This window comes from Lepisosteus platostomus, chromosome 8 (assembly GCF_059453375.1).
Source record: "Lepisosteus platostomus isolate fLepPlt1 chromosome 8, fLepPlt1.hap1, whole genome shotgun sequence".
Classification (NCBI taxonomy): Eukaryota; Metazoa; Chordata; class Actinopteri; order Semionotiformes; family Lepisosteidae; genus Lepisosteus; species Lepisosteus platostomus.
In genome coordinates this window covers 48,921,503-48,937,649 of record NC_142618.1, presented here as the reverse complement: position 1 = coordinate 48,937,649, position 16,147 = coordinate 48,921,503, and the positions used below count along the sequence as shown (strand labels likewise).

The following is a 16,147-nucleotide window of genomic DNA, read 5'->3' as shown; positions in this document are numbered from 1 at the left end:
AAGCACATACTGTATAAAGCAATCTGTGTGAAGTAACTTCCTCCAAAGTACAAAAGTAGCATCACACACAAGATATGACCAATTATTTTTTAATTCAGCTTGATCAGTACATTTTTCAAATGAAAAGTGGCATAGAGCTTTGTGATGGTATTGCCTCAAAACTGTTGAACCCTGTTTTGATTCCAGGCTTTTTCCCTCTCCCACAGATTTTTTTTTTAAATCATTCACTTTCCTTTCACCTTCCAAAAAGATGTTAACTAGGTTAATCTCTAAATCGTGCCAATGTTTGTATACTGTACCTTGCAATGGACTAACATCCCAGGAGGTCTCTTATCAGAAATAATCATCTTTTTAATAATATATTCACTTCACAATATAAACAACATACAGTACATTCATTTTTTACATGCATCAACATATACAGTATTTGGAAATAGATTCAATAAATGGACAATAATCATAAAACCAATGGTTTGCATAAACAAAATCAAGATCTCAATCTAAACAATGAACAAGATCTCACTTTGAACAAACTAACTAATTAATGAAAAAAATCACAATATTCAGCTTTTGGAATTTAACTCAATCAGACATTCTGGTAGGAAGCGAGTTTTAAGAATCTTATCAACCACCTTTCTTTATGTTTATGAATTCAACAGGAATTTTAACTTTTTTGTGAGCACGTGTAGCAGAATGCTTTCCATCAATCTATAGATGCCCCCCGCAATGGTACAGTATATATCTCTAAGTTTTTGCCAAAGAATCCCTCCAATTTACTCAGTGAGATCCAATAGAAATATCACGAATAACCTATGACAGAAGTAACAAGCACTAAGTATTTGATCATATCATCTACCAAGGTTAACTACAACCAGTAGGCCCTGCTGTAATAGGAGACCATGATTTATCAAAAGTACGTGGTGAGAACAAGGAATATCTTCATTTTGAACAATGGACAAAGAAGAAGAAATATATTTAGAAAAGATATTAACATCTGACATGCACAAAAAACCCTGAAGATAGTAATTTTACAAGGAACATCGGTCATGAACAAAACTAAATTATTTGATGATTAGGACTTTTGGAAGCCAAATTTGAATATACAAAGAACCTAAGATGGTTACAAAAGAGATTTTTTTTTCTTTTGCCAGGAGTGTCAAAACCAGGATTAGTAAATACCAGCAGTGTCCTCTGAGGTCTAGTCAAGTATTTGAAAGCATCATGTTAACTTTTCACATGATCATGATACATACATTTATATCAAACATCTCTGGGAATTTTGGTGAAGTTACCACTACATTGGTTTTGAATGCATTAATTAAAAAATTGGATACCCCCAAAATTTTGGAACCTAAATTCTTATTAGATAGAAGTCTTTATTGAAGATTCACATCAACAATTTAAATGGTCAAAAACAGATTTAGGTTACTAAGGTCTCATTTGAAATCCCCAAGTGAAAAATGTTATTAGTTTTGACTTTAACTTTCTTTAGAATTGCACAAGAAAATTACAAAAGTAGGCTTACAAACCCTGTCTCCCTTTCATCCAGAATGGATTACCGTTACACTTTTTGCTGAAATTACAAAACAAACCCTATCATGTATGCTTGCACAACATTCAATCTCAAGCGTCCGTTCTGTGGCAAGAAAGAGAGCAATTAAAGTAATTCTAAAAGGAAAAAGAAAACCCTGGAACAATGGAAATATGTGATAAACTGAATTTGTATTGATAACGCTTAAAATGAAACAAAATGCTTCAGAGGTTGCATGTTTATGCACAATATACAGTATTAGCACCGCCCATCTGCGCAGTACAGCGGCAACGCATTTTCACCGGAAGTGTCGACACTGTAGTCTTTAGGTATTGCTGCAAGCAGAGAAGCAGAGAGAAGCAGGGAAACCTTTATGAAAAAGGCCTTCGTCAAAGAAATATATAGAAATAAAAAGGTATAGTCGTATTTTTATATTAAATCTTTTTTTCAATTAAAGTTGACCTTATAAATATTTACAGTATATGTAAGCCAGTGCCCATTAAGCATTCATCTCGGTAAATTTACCAGTATTCTGTGATTTTATAAATCTAGGTAAATTGAAATCCCTTAGCAATCAGTTAGTCCCCGATGGACAATTCGGAAGACAGCATATTAATCTTTCTGTATACGATCTGTAGATCTAGTTTAGATATTTATTTAGGTTTATTAACAGGTTAATAACAAGATATTAGAAGGAAATATATTCAAAAACCGTCAATCTGGAAGTTAACACAATTTTGATAGCTGTAATATTAATCTACCAATTAATATTGTATAGGGAATACTGTATAGCGCCCCGCTAATAGTTATTTTTTGTGTGGTGTTTTTATTTTCCTTGTTTAACTCGAAGGAAGCCTTTTCCTACTGGAAACTTCGATTTCCCGAAAGTAGCCTAAACAAAGTTATATTCTACAGTAACAAAATAACAAAATAATGGATTTGCTAGTTTTATTCTTTCACGTTGCTAATGAGCGTTGCCACCCATCTAAATGAGGAAAATAGTCATTTAAAGCGCAAAACTAAAACCATGACCAACTCAAAAGTTAAGGATAGATGTACTGAACTTCCTCTACTTATTTTTTTTTTAGGATTTAGATTACAACGAAAAATGGTTGATTCTTGGCAAGAATGCATGGATTATTGCATTTCTGTGACTAGAGAAGCTGGGAAGGTAAGTGCCCCTGCCTTTAGTTTTTCATTTGTGTAGAGTGAGAGGGCGAATTAAAAACGAATTGATCAGGGGTTATCTTTAACGCTTTCTGTATATATTATATCCCATAACATTTAAGCGAGTCTTACAAAAGTGATCAGAAGAGTCTTACAAAAAAGATTACAAGTATACTCAATTATATTGTGGAAATGCAGAAGTACGTGAACAATTACAACATGCAATCTAAAGCACCAATCTTCACGTAATTTATATCCAAAATAGTAAAAAGTATATAAAGTTTTACTAGAGTTTTGCTTCAGTTATAAAGCAATAGTAGTTTGCTGTTAGTTTTTGGAATGCACACTTTACAGCAAATTTGTCACAATGCTTAGTACATATATTAGATATTACATCTAACACTAGTTTAGATATTATTAAAAGTATTCAGTTTTAGTACAAAATACAGTCAAATGCATTTAATGAAATATATAAAACTGAAATGCATGTTGTATTCTATTTATCATTCAGATTAACATAATCAAAAATACAAAGTGTTTGACTGTAAAGTGAAAATAACTGTTTTGCTTTTGTGTCCCCGTATTTTGAAGGGTACTGTAGTTATGAGTAATAAAATTATTTCAATGAATGTTCATTGTATAAATAATGTAGTTTCATTTAAGTCTGATTATCCAATTTGAAAAAAAAAAACATAATGGGGTACAGGCTCAGCAACAACAATAATTAGCTGAACCATTTTAAATAAAACACATTCTCATAAAAGCTGAAAGTAATTCAGCTTGCGACTAATACCAACTTGTTAAATTATCAGTCTCAATAATACAGTTCTTATTTGTTCACTTTAACTGCTTTCAGGTTGGACAAGAACCAAAGTAATGCCCTATAAAAGTACTTTAAATTAAATTCCTCATTTATGCCTCATTTCATTGATCTTTTTTTGGCTAAGTACCTCATTAATTCTGATGAGTGCAGCAGATTTGTGTGATTCTTCCCAGTCATTTAAGTAAGGAATTAAATAGCTTGTGATGTATCTGATTTCTTTGGATACAATTGGGTATATTATGGATTTCCGACTATGAAGACTATGTGTACACTAAGATTTTTCACTTATCCAATTAGCTATATTAAAATATGCATGCATATGTTTTGATCTTTTGCCTCTTTTTATACTTTTGGAATTGTAAGAAGAAAAATGGATTCTCCTTGCAGGTGATTCACGAAGCGCTAAAACATGATGTTTCAATAATGTTGAAGAGTTCTCCTGTAGATCTTGTGACTGAAACTGATCAGAAAGTGGAAGCTCTTATTATATCATCAATCAAGCAAAAGTTTCCATCTCACAGGTAATAGCTTTTTTTACATTTAGTTTTTTTTTTTAAAGCTGCTTTATATAACCACGATTTCCCCAAATGGTGTCTCACAGTTGAAAACAAATGAAAAACATGTTGCTTCTTCAGTCGGTGATACCTCCCCTGTCAAGAGATGTGTTTGCAGGAGAGCATGTCCATGTGCTTCTTCCTGTCCCAAGCAGTAAGAGTGCCATTGCCAAGTCTTAAAAACAATTGGTAATACCACATTGGGTGGTTATCTAATAAAAAAATTATAAAAATGAAACTGTATATAACGGACACATTTAGTGAGCATGGATAGAACTGAAACACACAGGGAACAAGTACAATGGTGAGAGTGTAAAATCCTGGTTTGTAAAAGTAACAAGCAATAAAAACATCTTCAAATGAAAATGTGATGGGTAAGAAAATGAATGTTGGTCAATTAAAAGTACATAAGGTTTGGTTGTGGTTATGGTGCTTTCACAAAGTGCTTATCTGGGAACACATTTTTATGACAATCTTGCTAGTGCAGTGTGTAACATGTATTGTATAATAACTTTAATTGTTGTTTCATTTCAGTTTTATTGGTGAAGAGTCTGTTGCTGCTGGAGCACCCAGCATTCTGACAGACAACCCCACATGGATAATAGATCCAATTGATGGGACTACAAACTTTGTACACAGGTATGTCACTGTGATTTGTACTTTACATTACTCTTGTGGCCTCGCCTACAGTACGTAGTTAGCATTCTTCGCAATTGTTAACTATAAAATGTTATTACCAATGGAAATTAAATTTTAATAATTCACATTGAGTAGCTCACCCAGTGAAAGTATTTTTGTCTACAGAGCACAATGAGATCCATATGTTTCTGGTTTTCCCTTGGTGATAGTCACTGGGATTTCTTGGGCACTGCCAAGGTGAACTGGAATAGATTCAGCAACAGCAACACTTTCATCAGTGACAGATGCATGGGACCTCCAGTAGGTACTGACACTCCACTAGGTCAGAGTGGTGACAATGGTGGAGCATGTGCACAGTATGGATGGGAGTGGGCTTAAACGTACAGAATTAGCAGCAATTTATTCTCTGTGATTGCAATACTAGGATATATTGGTAGACGAAAAAGAGCTGAAAAATATTTTTATTAAAAAATGTAATCCTGCATTTTATTAAAAAGATCACTTAAACATTAGCTACTGTACAACATCCCCTGCATTATTTTTAATTGAAATGATTGATCCATGAAAAATCAGAGACTGTGCACTTTCATTCCAGAAAACACATAAGAATGCCTCCTTCTGTGGTTTGTGCTTTTAGAAACATGCTGATTTTAGAATCAGACTGTTAGCAGTAAGATCAGATGAACAAAGGAAGTCAACCCCATGTTTTTTTTATTGCTTATATGGTCTGCTTGCCAAATAACAGGTGGTTAATTTAAAACTAATTGTCAAACTTGTTTTTTGATGGGTAATGTTTCTTCTTTCGGAGGACCACTACATAGTCCTCTTAATGCTCTCTTTTTCTGTAACGACTTCATCTTGCTCTTTGTTGTATACAGTGCACGTACATGATGCGCAAGGAGAATAAATGTGCCTGCCTCTCCATTATTCATTATTAAGCCAAACAAATGCTACAAAAATGAAACAGTGTGATTCTGTATTAAAATACTGTAACAAACAAAAGCAGTGCAAAGCAAGGCACAGAAATTGGGAAGTTCCAAATTGTAGTAACAGTGGAATTTCCACTTAAAAATATTGTGCCAGTTTTTAACTTTACAGTTTAATGTTGAGAATTCTACTTTCACATCCTAAACAAATACCAGGATTTTTTAAGATTTGCTGTATAACATTTCTTTTTCAGATTCCCATTTGTGGCTGTATCTATTGGTTTTGCTGTGAACAAAGAGGTATACTTTATACTTTTAAGTATCTCTGAATGAGTTAATAGTGCAAGTCATACCCACCTACTCAACAGATTTAAACATTCACCTGCATTTTAATGTAACTGCTCTAAGCAAAAATGTGATTTTTGTTGATGCTACAGTACTCTTGCCTAATACAGAAGTTATAGACGGTTATCCTTACTTTACACTGGCCCTTAGTGAAAGAAGTGTCATTTGTAAACAACCTTGCAGACTGGTGTCTCTGAGGCCCAAATAGAAGGAAAATGATAATAGGGTCCATCACTTTTCCTTAAAATGGTTTTGCTTTAAAAACAGATGGAAGTTACCACTTCTAGCCAATTGTTGTTAGTTTTATTAGTGGACCAGTAGATGTCATGCTTCCCTCATGACCAGCATTTCCAAAAACAATGCTGCAGTATGGTGATCTGGGGCTGTGATATAGAAAGTGCATTTCTATGGATAAGGTGTTTAACGGAGTGTGGCCTGGACTGCTTGGTCATTAATGAGACTGTGGCAAAGCTCTTAAAATAAGAGGTGTTTACCCTTCTTAACTCCACTGTATCCTTGAACAATCTGGCCTACTTAACACTCCTGCCTTAATCAAATTTGTGAAGAAGTTTTGTACTCGTCTACCTGATCTGGTGTGTAGTAGGGATTTTGGCACATAATGACTGCTTTTCAGGCCCTGGAGCTGCTTTATGTGAAGTGCTTTGAGATCTTGTGGAATAAAAGTGTAAGGGAAATCATTTTATACTTTATGTGCATTTTTTATATATGATGATGAAATTTGTTTCTGCATGGGTTGCACATTATACACTAAGAAGTCATTTTATAATACATAAGTATTAAGAAATGTTCTCTTATGTTTAGTTTCAATAGTAATACAGTACTGTATATGAACTTCAGTTTCAATATGTGTGTTAGGATATATTCGTATAGGATATTATTTTTGAGATGATGGTGACATTTGAATTTGAGTTTGCCTGGCCTAGGGCCAAAGCTGAAATGAGAGAGTGAGTCCCACTTGCATTAATGTAAAATACAAACTCTTAAGGATTCAATTTATCACGGTAACCTACAAGATGACGTATTCAGTGTCTGAAAAATAATAAATAGAGGAGGCAAGATTTATGTTAAGTAAAATAAACAAAGCTGTATAATAAATCTTCAACACTGTGACTGAGGTAAATTGATTTTATGTATATTAGCAGCTCAGGTCCTTTGGCTTTTTTGACCTCCTGAGTGAAGCTGGCAAGAGGTGGGGGTTGCATTCTGTAGCCCCACTGCTGAGTGAATTAGTGGTTGTGAATTGAGTGTAGGAGGGTAATCGTGTAATGAATTGTGGGATAGATTAGATTAGAGACCCAGATTACCAAGGATTGACAGGATTGTGAATCTACCTACTGAATTTTCATTATAAACTCCAAATAAATAAAACATTCACAACATTAGGGTTTGCTGACAATTATGGAAGGGCATACTTTTATCCCTTGCTTATTAAGATACTTGCTTCCTACATATTCATTATGTGTTATTTGAGATACTAAAGTAGTATTTGTGGTAATATATCTATGTAAATTAAATAAAAAAAATAACATACAGTTTATAATATATTATTGTATTTGGTATTACTCAGCATTTACTCAGTGTTAAAATAAATACTGAGTAAATATTGAGTAGATCTGGGAGTCTGTGACCTTTGCCATGGTAATACAGGAATTAGGAAACCTATTATGACATCATTATGACATGTCAGTGTTGATCGACTGCAGTAACACTACACATTACTACTGTAGCAGACAGAATTTTGTGTTATGTAATCATAAATGTGTTAATAAAAGGCAGGACCTCCAGAATTAAGACAGAAGAGGTCTTTAGAGAGATAGAGAAAAGTCTGTCTCTTGCCTGTCCTTCTCATTTTTGAGACAGAGATGGTGAGGATAAGAAGAGCTCTTGACCTGAACCGATGCACTGCTAAACAGCTCGCTCATTTGTCCGGCATTTCTGTACACAGTGCCAGAAAACTGATCAAATTTAGAAAGAGACAGAAAAAAAATGCCAAAAAGTTGGAAGCAGCGGAACAATCCCTGCTGAAGAGAAAACACAAACCAAAACCGGGAGAGACAAGCAAGCATCGAGCTGCAGTTGTGTCTTCACCAGAGGAGGCAGGTCACGATCAGGCTTCTACCATTCAAGATTTGGATTCAGATTCCAGGCTTTCAAAGCCAAATAAGTTAAAAACAATTAAAAACCCAAGTGGGACTATAGAGAATGAAATTGCACAATTGGGTGAGATTGAAGGACACAAGGAAACCAGGTCAGTTGGAAGGGGCAGTGGTACCATTCTCCTTGAAGAAATCCCTGTCAAAGAATGGCCTGCAGATGTTGCTGAAACAAGAAGAACAAAGGATTTTCAGACCAATTTTTCTGGCTGTAAGTCTCAAATGGAACCCATTTGTGGTCCTTACAGATGTTTTAAAGCTTATATTCAGTATTTAGTCCAGGAGCACTCGCCAGATCATTTCAGAAGTCCTCTGACAGCACTTCCTGAGACAAAGAGTAACAATTCAGAACTGTTGGAACCAAAATCAACTTTGCCAAATGCACCTGCAATTTTACCTCAAACTACTGCTGAAGATTCAGTGGCCCAGGAACCTGAACATTTCTTTCAACCTTCCTCACCAGAAAGCAAGGACAAGCAAGGTTCTGTGACAAGTTTAGGGTATGAGCTATCTTCTGACTGTTTCCCTGAAATGTCTCAGCATCTTAAACAGGATAAACAACTGGATGATAAAGGGAGACAAAAATGCAACAGGAGGCAGTGCAAGAACTGTGGAGCTCGTAAAAAGTATTCGGTGAAAAAAGAAAAAGCACAGGGGACATATCATGCCTCCCATCCAAGCTCATCAGAAAGAGCGAAGCTTCAAATGTTTCAGAAGAACCACAATCTTCTCAGGAGAATGGCGAAGCACAAGAGAGAAATGAAGAGAAGGGGGTCCCCAGAAATAGATGTGGAGAGAAAACATACTGTAAAAGAGGTGGAGGCGGATTCAGGACACTGTGTAATTCTCTAATCTTCTCCACCTTCAACACAGTCAATCAAAAAAGCCAACCCAATTGATCTGAAGACTGATGATGGCTAAAATCTAATTCAAAGGACCAAAGGCTTTTCAATAAAGTGGGACCTTCCCATTCTTGAACAGAAATTTCACAACATGTAGTTGTGTGCTTTATGTTTACGCTAATTTTAGGAATGGGTTTACATCAAAGTAAATCTTCCAAAGGAATTCCGGAAATAAATTTTATATGAGTCACAGAAAGGAAATGGGGTGCACAAGTAGAAGTTAATGTGTATCTTGGCCTGGTGCAACTATAATAATTCAAACTGTGATTTGCATACTGAAGGTGGGCAAATGCTTATTCAGATTCAAATGTTGATAGAGCTTTTTGTAGAGACTTTTCTACATTCTGATTTTGATAGAAGGAACTTAAAATGCTAATTTTCAGAATCTTTAAAGTGACTTGCTGCTATGTTTTTGAATGTAAACTATATAAGACAAAACATGAATAAATGTGTGGGACAATTATCCAAGGTATTCAAAGTTAGTGACAGCTTTTGTGTGCAGATAATTAATCTTTTTGGGCCTCCTTGGCATCTTAAAACTGAAAATGATAGAGATTAGTGTAAAATTGGTGGATAACACCGTTCCAGAGATATAAGAAAGACAGAAGATGGGTAGATGTAGCATTATATACCAAAAGAGTATTAAGGCTCAGGAACTAAAGCTAAAGGAATCATGAGTCCCTGAATCTATATGAGTCATACAGTACTTGTCATTAAATAATCTATAGTGTTAGCAGTATGCTATAGACTGGCAAATGCAGATGTTGCTTTTAATTCAACCATGTATAATAAAATTAATATTATACGTACAAAGCCATATCAGTGAAATAACTGAATACATGTATAAATAGATATGTTAGGTATGGAATCAGTTGAGAGCTGATGGGAACAAAGCACAAAACAATTTTTTTCCAAGAGTGGGTTAGTCAGAATCTAAATAACAGTGCCCCAAATTGTTCAACAAATCAGTTATACAAGGGAAAATTAGTCATTTAAGAAAATGGTTTAAAACAATAGGATCCAGTTAAAGAAAACAAAAAATGAACTGCTAGCACTTGCAGACCAGTAAGTCTGACTTCAGCTGCATTTAAGGTTATGGAACCAATAATATAACTAAATGAGAGTATGACTTATATGGAAATGTCCCTAGGATTTTAAGTTAAGATTAATTTATAAAATGCAGGTCTTGCATAACCAACTTTGAAGAAGCAGAAACCATAATGTATACACACAGAGCTTATGATATTGTGTATTTAGATTTTCAAATAAGAGGCAGTAGACATTTGGTGAAATGTTTGTAACTGGATTGACAACTTAGGTCTAACAAATGGTCTTCCATTGTCCTCACAAGTCTCTTTTGAAAGTTTTACACTTTGCTGTAATTAGCTAACTCCAGGGGCAATATGTTCAGGTTTTGTCTAATTTATGAACCCTGTAATACACCTGGGGTTTGATTAAAAAAAAGTGTGCAAGAACACAAAACAAAACTCTAAACTCCTCTTTGAACATTTCTTTCTACCTTCTTTATATAGTCCAACCAGGCAACTAAGTTTCTTACAACTCCCAAAAAAATCTAAAAGTTGTAAAACATGTGATGTGGCCAGGAATAAAGTTGGACAAGATAGTTTTTTTTTCTTTTAAATCAAATTATCAGTACATGAAAATGAAATTATATCATCTGAAATCTGCCATTGTCCTTGTTGTGTGTTCCAGATTGAATTTGGAATGGTTTACAGCTGTATAGAAGATAAAATGTATACTGCCAGAAAAGGAAAAGGAGCATTTTGCAATGGGATTAGGATACATGTATCAGGACAAGAAGGTGGGTTTCCCATTTTTATAATCACATTTCTTGATTAAAATAGTATCTGATATTTCTCTGTGGTAAACCCCTTTGTATTTAAAATTATTTTTAATATAGAAGCATAGGACACCAAATCTCAAACGTGATAATGCTGCTGGGGTCTCATCTTAATAGACTTGCATGATTGGAAAAAAAAAACTGGTGAGGTTAACTAGGTTCACTGCATCATAATTATCTATTTTAAATCTTGCGATGATTGGAGGTACAGTATATGGAGATCGGTAATTCTAGCTTTGTCTAATTCCATGTTCGCTATATTTTAGTGTATTATTTAACACTAATCTTGTTTTCAGAAGCAAAAAGTTCTGGAATCAGACTAAATTTCTGCTGCCCAATGATCCCTGTCTGAACAGTCTTCTCTGAAAGTATTGTAATGTAATGTAAAGGAGGACTCAAAATCCATTCATCCAGTCATGGACTGGTGCTTGACGAACTCTAGTTGTAGATAGCTTGCCCACACTCAAAGCAGAAACGTAAGAATTGGTTCCCGTACAGGTTGGTCCACCAAGAGCCGCATCACACTCACTTTTGTGCACAGTGTGCAAATCGGTCTGTTTGTTCCCTCGATTTCATCTTGCGGTTAGTACACATGACCTCATGAAGTTGGACCATGTGAGCTCAAAGGCTTGTCTGAAGCAGTCAGTAAAAGCAACTCAATAATGTCAATTCATCTGGATTCAGTCTCCCATTATCCACGATAACACTGCATATTTATATTAGTTTATTAATGATGTGTTAGACATATTATCAATCAAGAAGGAGAAAATGCAAATAAATCACAGTGATCTGTGCAGATAGTAATAAAAGTGTATTTTTTAGATATATCAAACTCACTTGTATTAACTGAAATTGGATACAAAAAGGATCCAGAGCATTTTAAAACAATGATGACCAACATGCAAAGGATTGTGAGCATCCCAACCCATGGGTAAGCACGTTTTCTTTCATGCCTGTTTAATTTCATTTTCAGTAAAGCCGATAGTTCATAAACTAATAAGTACGTGGTCCAACAAAAATCATTCCTACTACTAATGCTTCTTCTAAAAATTGCTGATTGTTAATGTATAATTGTGTGTATTATAAATTGTACTGCATTATGGATTTGTTACTTTTTTAGACTGCATCACATAATTCTGCATTCATTTTTTGCAGTTTAGATGTTGATTTTTTTAAACCACCTTTTCTTAATTTTATTTTGTTTTTCCAAAACAAGAACAAAGCAATAAAAATATGATATCCCTCCCTCTGTCGGTGGTACACCCCTTTGAGGCTGTTCCAAATAAATTAAGTTAGTCAGCTTGGATAGAAGCATGGTACAATAAGGATTAAGAATTCAAAAGCCTGTGACAGTCCAAGGCTGGGTCATGACACTATGTGGCTATGGTGATGATTTCCCAATTGCAGGGTCTAAGGGCTTTCTCATCTACCAGCGAAATATCAATGATTTCAGTGGGGGATGCAGTGAACCTCAAATACATAACTATGGAGTTTGTAGCATGTCAAAAGATGAGCGCCTCACCATGCAAGTGCTCAGTGGAGCCTGTCTGCACATCCTCATTCTCCCTCTTTGGGTCCAGAGGTTGTCACTGTGAGCTGAGATATAAAAACAGTGTGGAATGGTGGCTAGGGCTCGAGACTCATCCAGATACATATCAGTAAGATTAAAAAGACGCAACTGACAATTTTTAGTTGGGTATGTAGTAAAGCATAATCGGCATTTCTTGAATTCAAAGTATTTTTGCAGTATAGCTATATGGAAAAATTTTTTGACACCAATTAACTATAAGAGTTCACAGCTTTTCAAAACTTTTTTAAGTCATTTTGTCCTCTTGGTAATTCATACACTTTAAAATTGTTGAAGCCCAAAAGCCCCCTCACACCATTCTCTCCCTGTCCCACTGTATGTCATTCCACCCACATGTTTCCTGGCCTTGCCATAATTAGCTATGGTAGTATTATCCTATAGGAAACATTGCAGCTTCATAGGAAATAAGATCATGTTTCTGTTTTAACCTTATTACCTCTGCAAGAGGTGGATCCATTGAAACTAGCAGATTAAGATAATTTTAATGTTTTGTATGTGCAGGAGTACAAAAACTACCAATTTTGACAATTTTAATGGAGATTAAAAACAGGAAAACTACAGTATGATGTAGAGCCTACAGTGTATACTGAGAGAGTCCTGCCATGAATGAGGTCTCCCTCCCCCACAAAACTGTAGAAGTATTTTTTAGTTTGTCTTTTCCAGGGGACTTACATGCTCACTGTATAAAGTTCAGGCTTCTGTCTTAATGTCTACATCAGGGCCTACATGTTTTAAACTGACAGTACAACTACTTGACAAGGGGGTGTTTGTGGCATCTCCATTTTGTGCTTTTTTGTTTGTTTGGTCAGATGATATATAGTCTTTGTCTAAAAGGTTGATTTTTTAATGGGTCATATGTTTGTACATTCTATGTTTTCCATAAGCAAGCATGAGATTTTTACTTATTTTTTATTTCCTCCTATGATTCACCTCAGAATCCGGTCTCCTGGAAGTGCAGCTGTCAACATGTGCCTTGTGGCTGCTGGAGCAGCTGATGCCTATTATCACATAGGAATCCACTGCTGGGACATGGCAGGAGGGGCTATCATAGTAACTGAAGCTGGTGGAGTGATTATAGATATCAGTGGTAAGGAACTCTTTGCATGGTGGGTGTGTCACATTAGTGTTACCAGTTGTAATTCAAAGTGTAAATTCAAAGTGATGAATATGATGATGATGATGACTATTATCATTTTTACTAGTAGTAGCTGTAGTATTAGTATGTCAGAGACGAACTATGTTGAAAGAAAGTACAGTGACAAGGAAAACAGAACCAGTTCAGAACCACAAGCACAAAATGGAACAAACTCCAGCACATTCAAATTTGGAAGCTAGGCTGGTAAAAATGCTGCCCTCAATGCTACTTTTCAATCAAAAGGCTGATACAACTTATAAAAGTACATAAATATATGAAAATCTGAAAATTGCACTACTTTGATAATTCTACTATTACAGTATTTTACAATGAGGTTACTGTCACGTTTCAGGGTATAGTTTTATTATATTATAGGACCATTCAGATAACCTTTGCTTGTTTTTTAGGAGGTCCTTTCGATCTGATGTCTCGGAGGCTGATCACAGCGAGCAGCAGAGCTCTTGCAGAGCGGATTGCTAAGGAGATTCAGCCTTTTCCCTGTGGAAGAGACGATGAAGAAGACTAGGATACTTTTTACTTAGGATACTTATACTGTAGTGCCTACTGTATATTTGGTTATTTGATGCCTGAAGTTGGTTTTCGTCAAAGTTATAAATTAATGTCAACGTTTGCAAAATGACTTGGGACCCACAGGTTTAAATTAAAAAAAAAACTTTGGCTGTTGAGTCATCTTCAGGTTTTTTTCCGCTTGTCAGTGTGGAATTAGCCTCTGCTTGTTGCAGCCTGCATGCCTACCAGAGGGAAAGTATACTGGTTAAATGTCTCCTACCTTTTAAAAAGGTATAAATAACTACAGATTTGTCTAAAGTTAGAAAGCTCCAGAAATTGATACATTTACTGATTATAAGAGAGTCTTTGAAAATATTTGAGAGATCACATTCCATATGCAGTACAACAGTGCTGTTTCTAGGTAGTACCTCGTAATTTCTTCTGCTGTGCAGGATGGGGTTTTGTGAAGGCACGCAATCAACATCAGGTTTGGCTAAAAGAAAATCACCAAAAAAGGACAGAAAAGATCACAGAACCCTTTGCATTTTGCATGCATCACAATATACTTCTTATTTCTCTCTCTTGGTCAATATTTGCATTAGTTTATTTGACTTAATCTTAAGAAGATACATCAGTTGAGATTGATTTTTTTAATGCATAAATGTTATCATTCCAAATGATAGAACATACAGATATTTCAGAATAAATTCAAATATTTTAAATACCGTACTTTGGTTATATGTGGATAAAGAATAGACAACTGATTCACTGTGATATGTAAATGCCACTGGCTTTGTCTCTACTGACAACGAGCTTATTTGTTATGGCAGGTGTTATCAGTTTCTATTATATCTTCTGTCACAGTTGTTCACTTGTGGATTCATGAAGGTAACAGTTTGGAATTTGTGATCTGAGAAAATCACAATCTCGTGCTGGAAGCTTCAAATGTTTATACTTTAGAAATGTCAGATTTACTGCCAAGTATTGATGTACAGTAGTCTTCATCCTTGGATGGCAGCTATATTTAAGATTATGGATTATAAAATACAAATGTTTACCTGCTGCCTTTAAATTCAATATATGTCTGGGTTATTGTGTAGTGAAAGAACTAACGTGATCTTGATTAACGTAACTTTACAGTTGAATTTCTCAAGGGTATCGTGTATTAAAGTGTAAACATTCTGTATGATCTACTGTAGTATGGTACAATATTTAAAGATTATATCATATTTAATAAAAAATGTATTTCTCTGCAGTGTGTTCATTTTATAGCAAATGTATACAAGACGTTTTATACAAAGCCTTACACTAGAAAACATAAAGCCTTAAAAACATAAAACGATGCTTTATTTCTAATTATCTTCAACACTTTATTTGTATTTTACTAGTTAGTCTTATAGTGCACCCAAGATGTTATTATTGTATTATTCTGAAATGTTTACAATGAAGGCCAAAATTCTACTAAATACAATGTATTGTTATTGTGTCTGCATTTCTTAAAATAATTTCTTAACCTTATTTTGAAACTTTAATTTTGTGATTTTTAAGCCCCCAAAAATAGTAAATGGTATTACTACTTAGTACAATATTGATTAAATTTTGTGACCTGTTGCTGTGTCATGTCTGCTCTTCCAAAATGAGACTATTAGAATGACAGATCAGGCACTGCGATGCTCAAAGTTTTCCTGGAACAGGACAAATTTAAAAACAAAAACTGGCCTGTCCATAGCCACAATTTCATGGACGTCCGTGGTGTATGGAAGAGTTTGTCAATTCTGGTCCTGGATTCACAGTATGACAACACACAGTACAGAAATTAAAGTCAGCTACACATTATTTTTGCACTAATTAACTGATATAACAATATGATCCCAATTTGGTATTCCCAATACTGCATATGGTGTGTTTGTTACAAAACTTGAAAAGGTTTATAGGTGCTCAGAGGTTCAGTGTGACTACAGAGAGAAAATGATAGATTCTGAAGTAAAAAGT

At 34.9% G+C, this 16,147-nt stretch overlaps 1 protein-coding gene across 1 annotated transcript; it reads left to right on the top strand.

Moving 5' to 3' along the window:
- Positions 1–1,825: 1,825 nt before the first annotated feature.
- Positions 1,826–15,410, top strand: LOC148657471 (inositol monophosphatase 1-like). The gene is made up of 9 exons (XM_088643779.1): positions 1,826–1,946; positions 2,620–2,702; positions 3,909–4,042; positions 4,610–4,714; positions 5,895–5,940; positions 10,775–10,883; positions 11,745–11,853; positions 13,446–13,597; positions 14,053–15,410. Exons 2-9 carry the CDS (start codon positions 2,640–2,642, stop codon positions 14,169–14,171), a joined length of 837 nt encoding a protein of 278 aa, XP_088499905.1. The 5' UTR covers positions 1,826–1,946; positions 2,620–2,639; the 3' UTR covers positions 14,172–15,410.
- Positions 15,411–16,147: the final 737 nt, after the last annotated feature.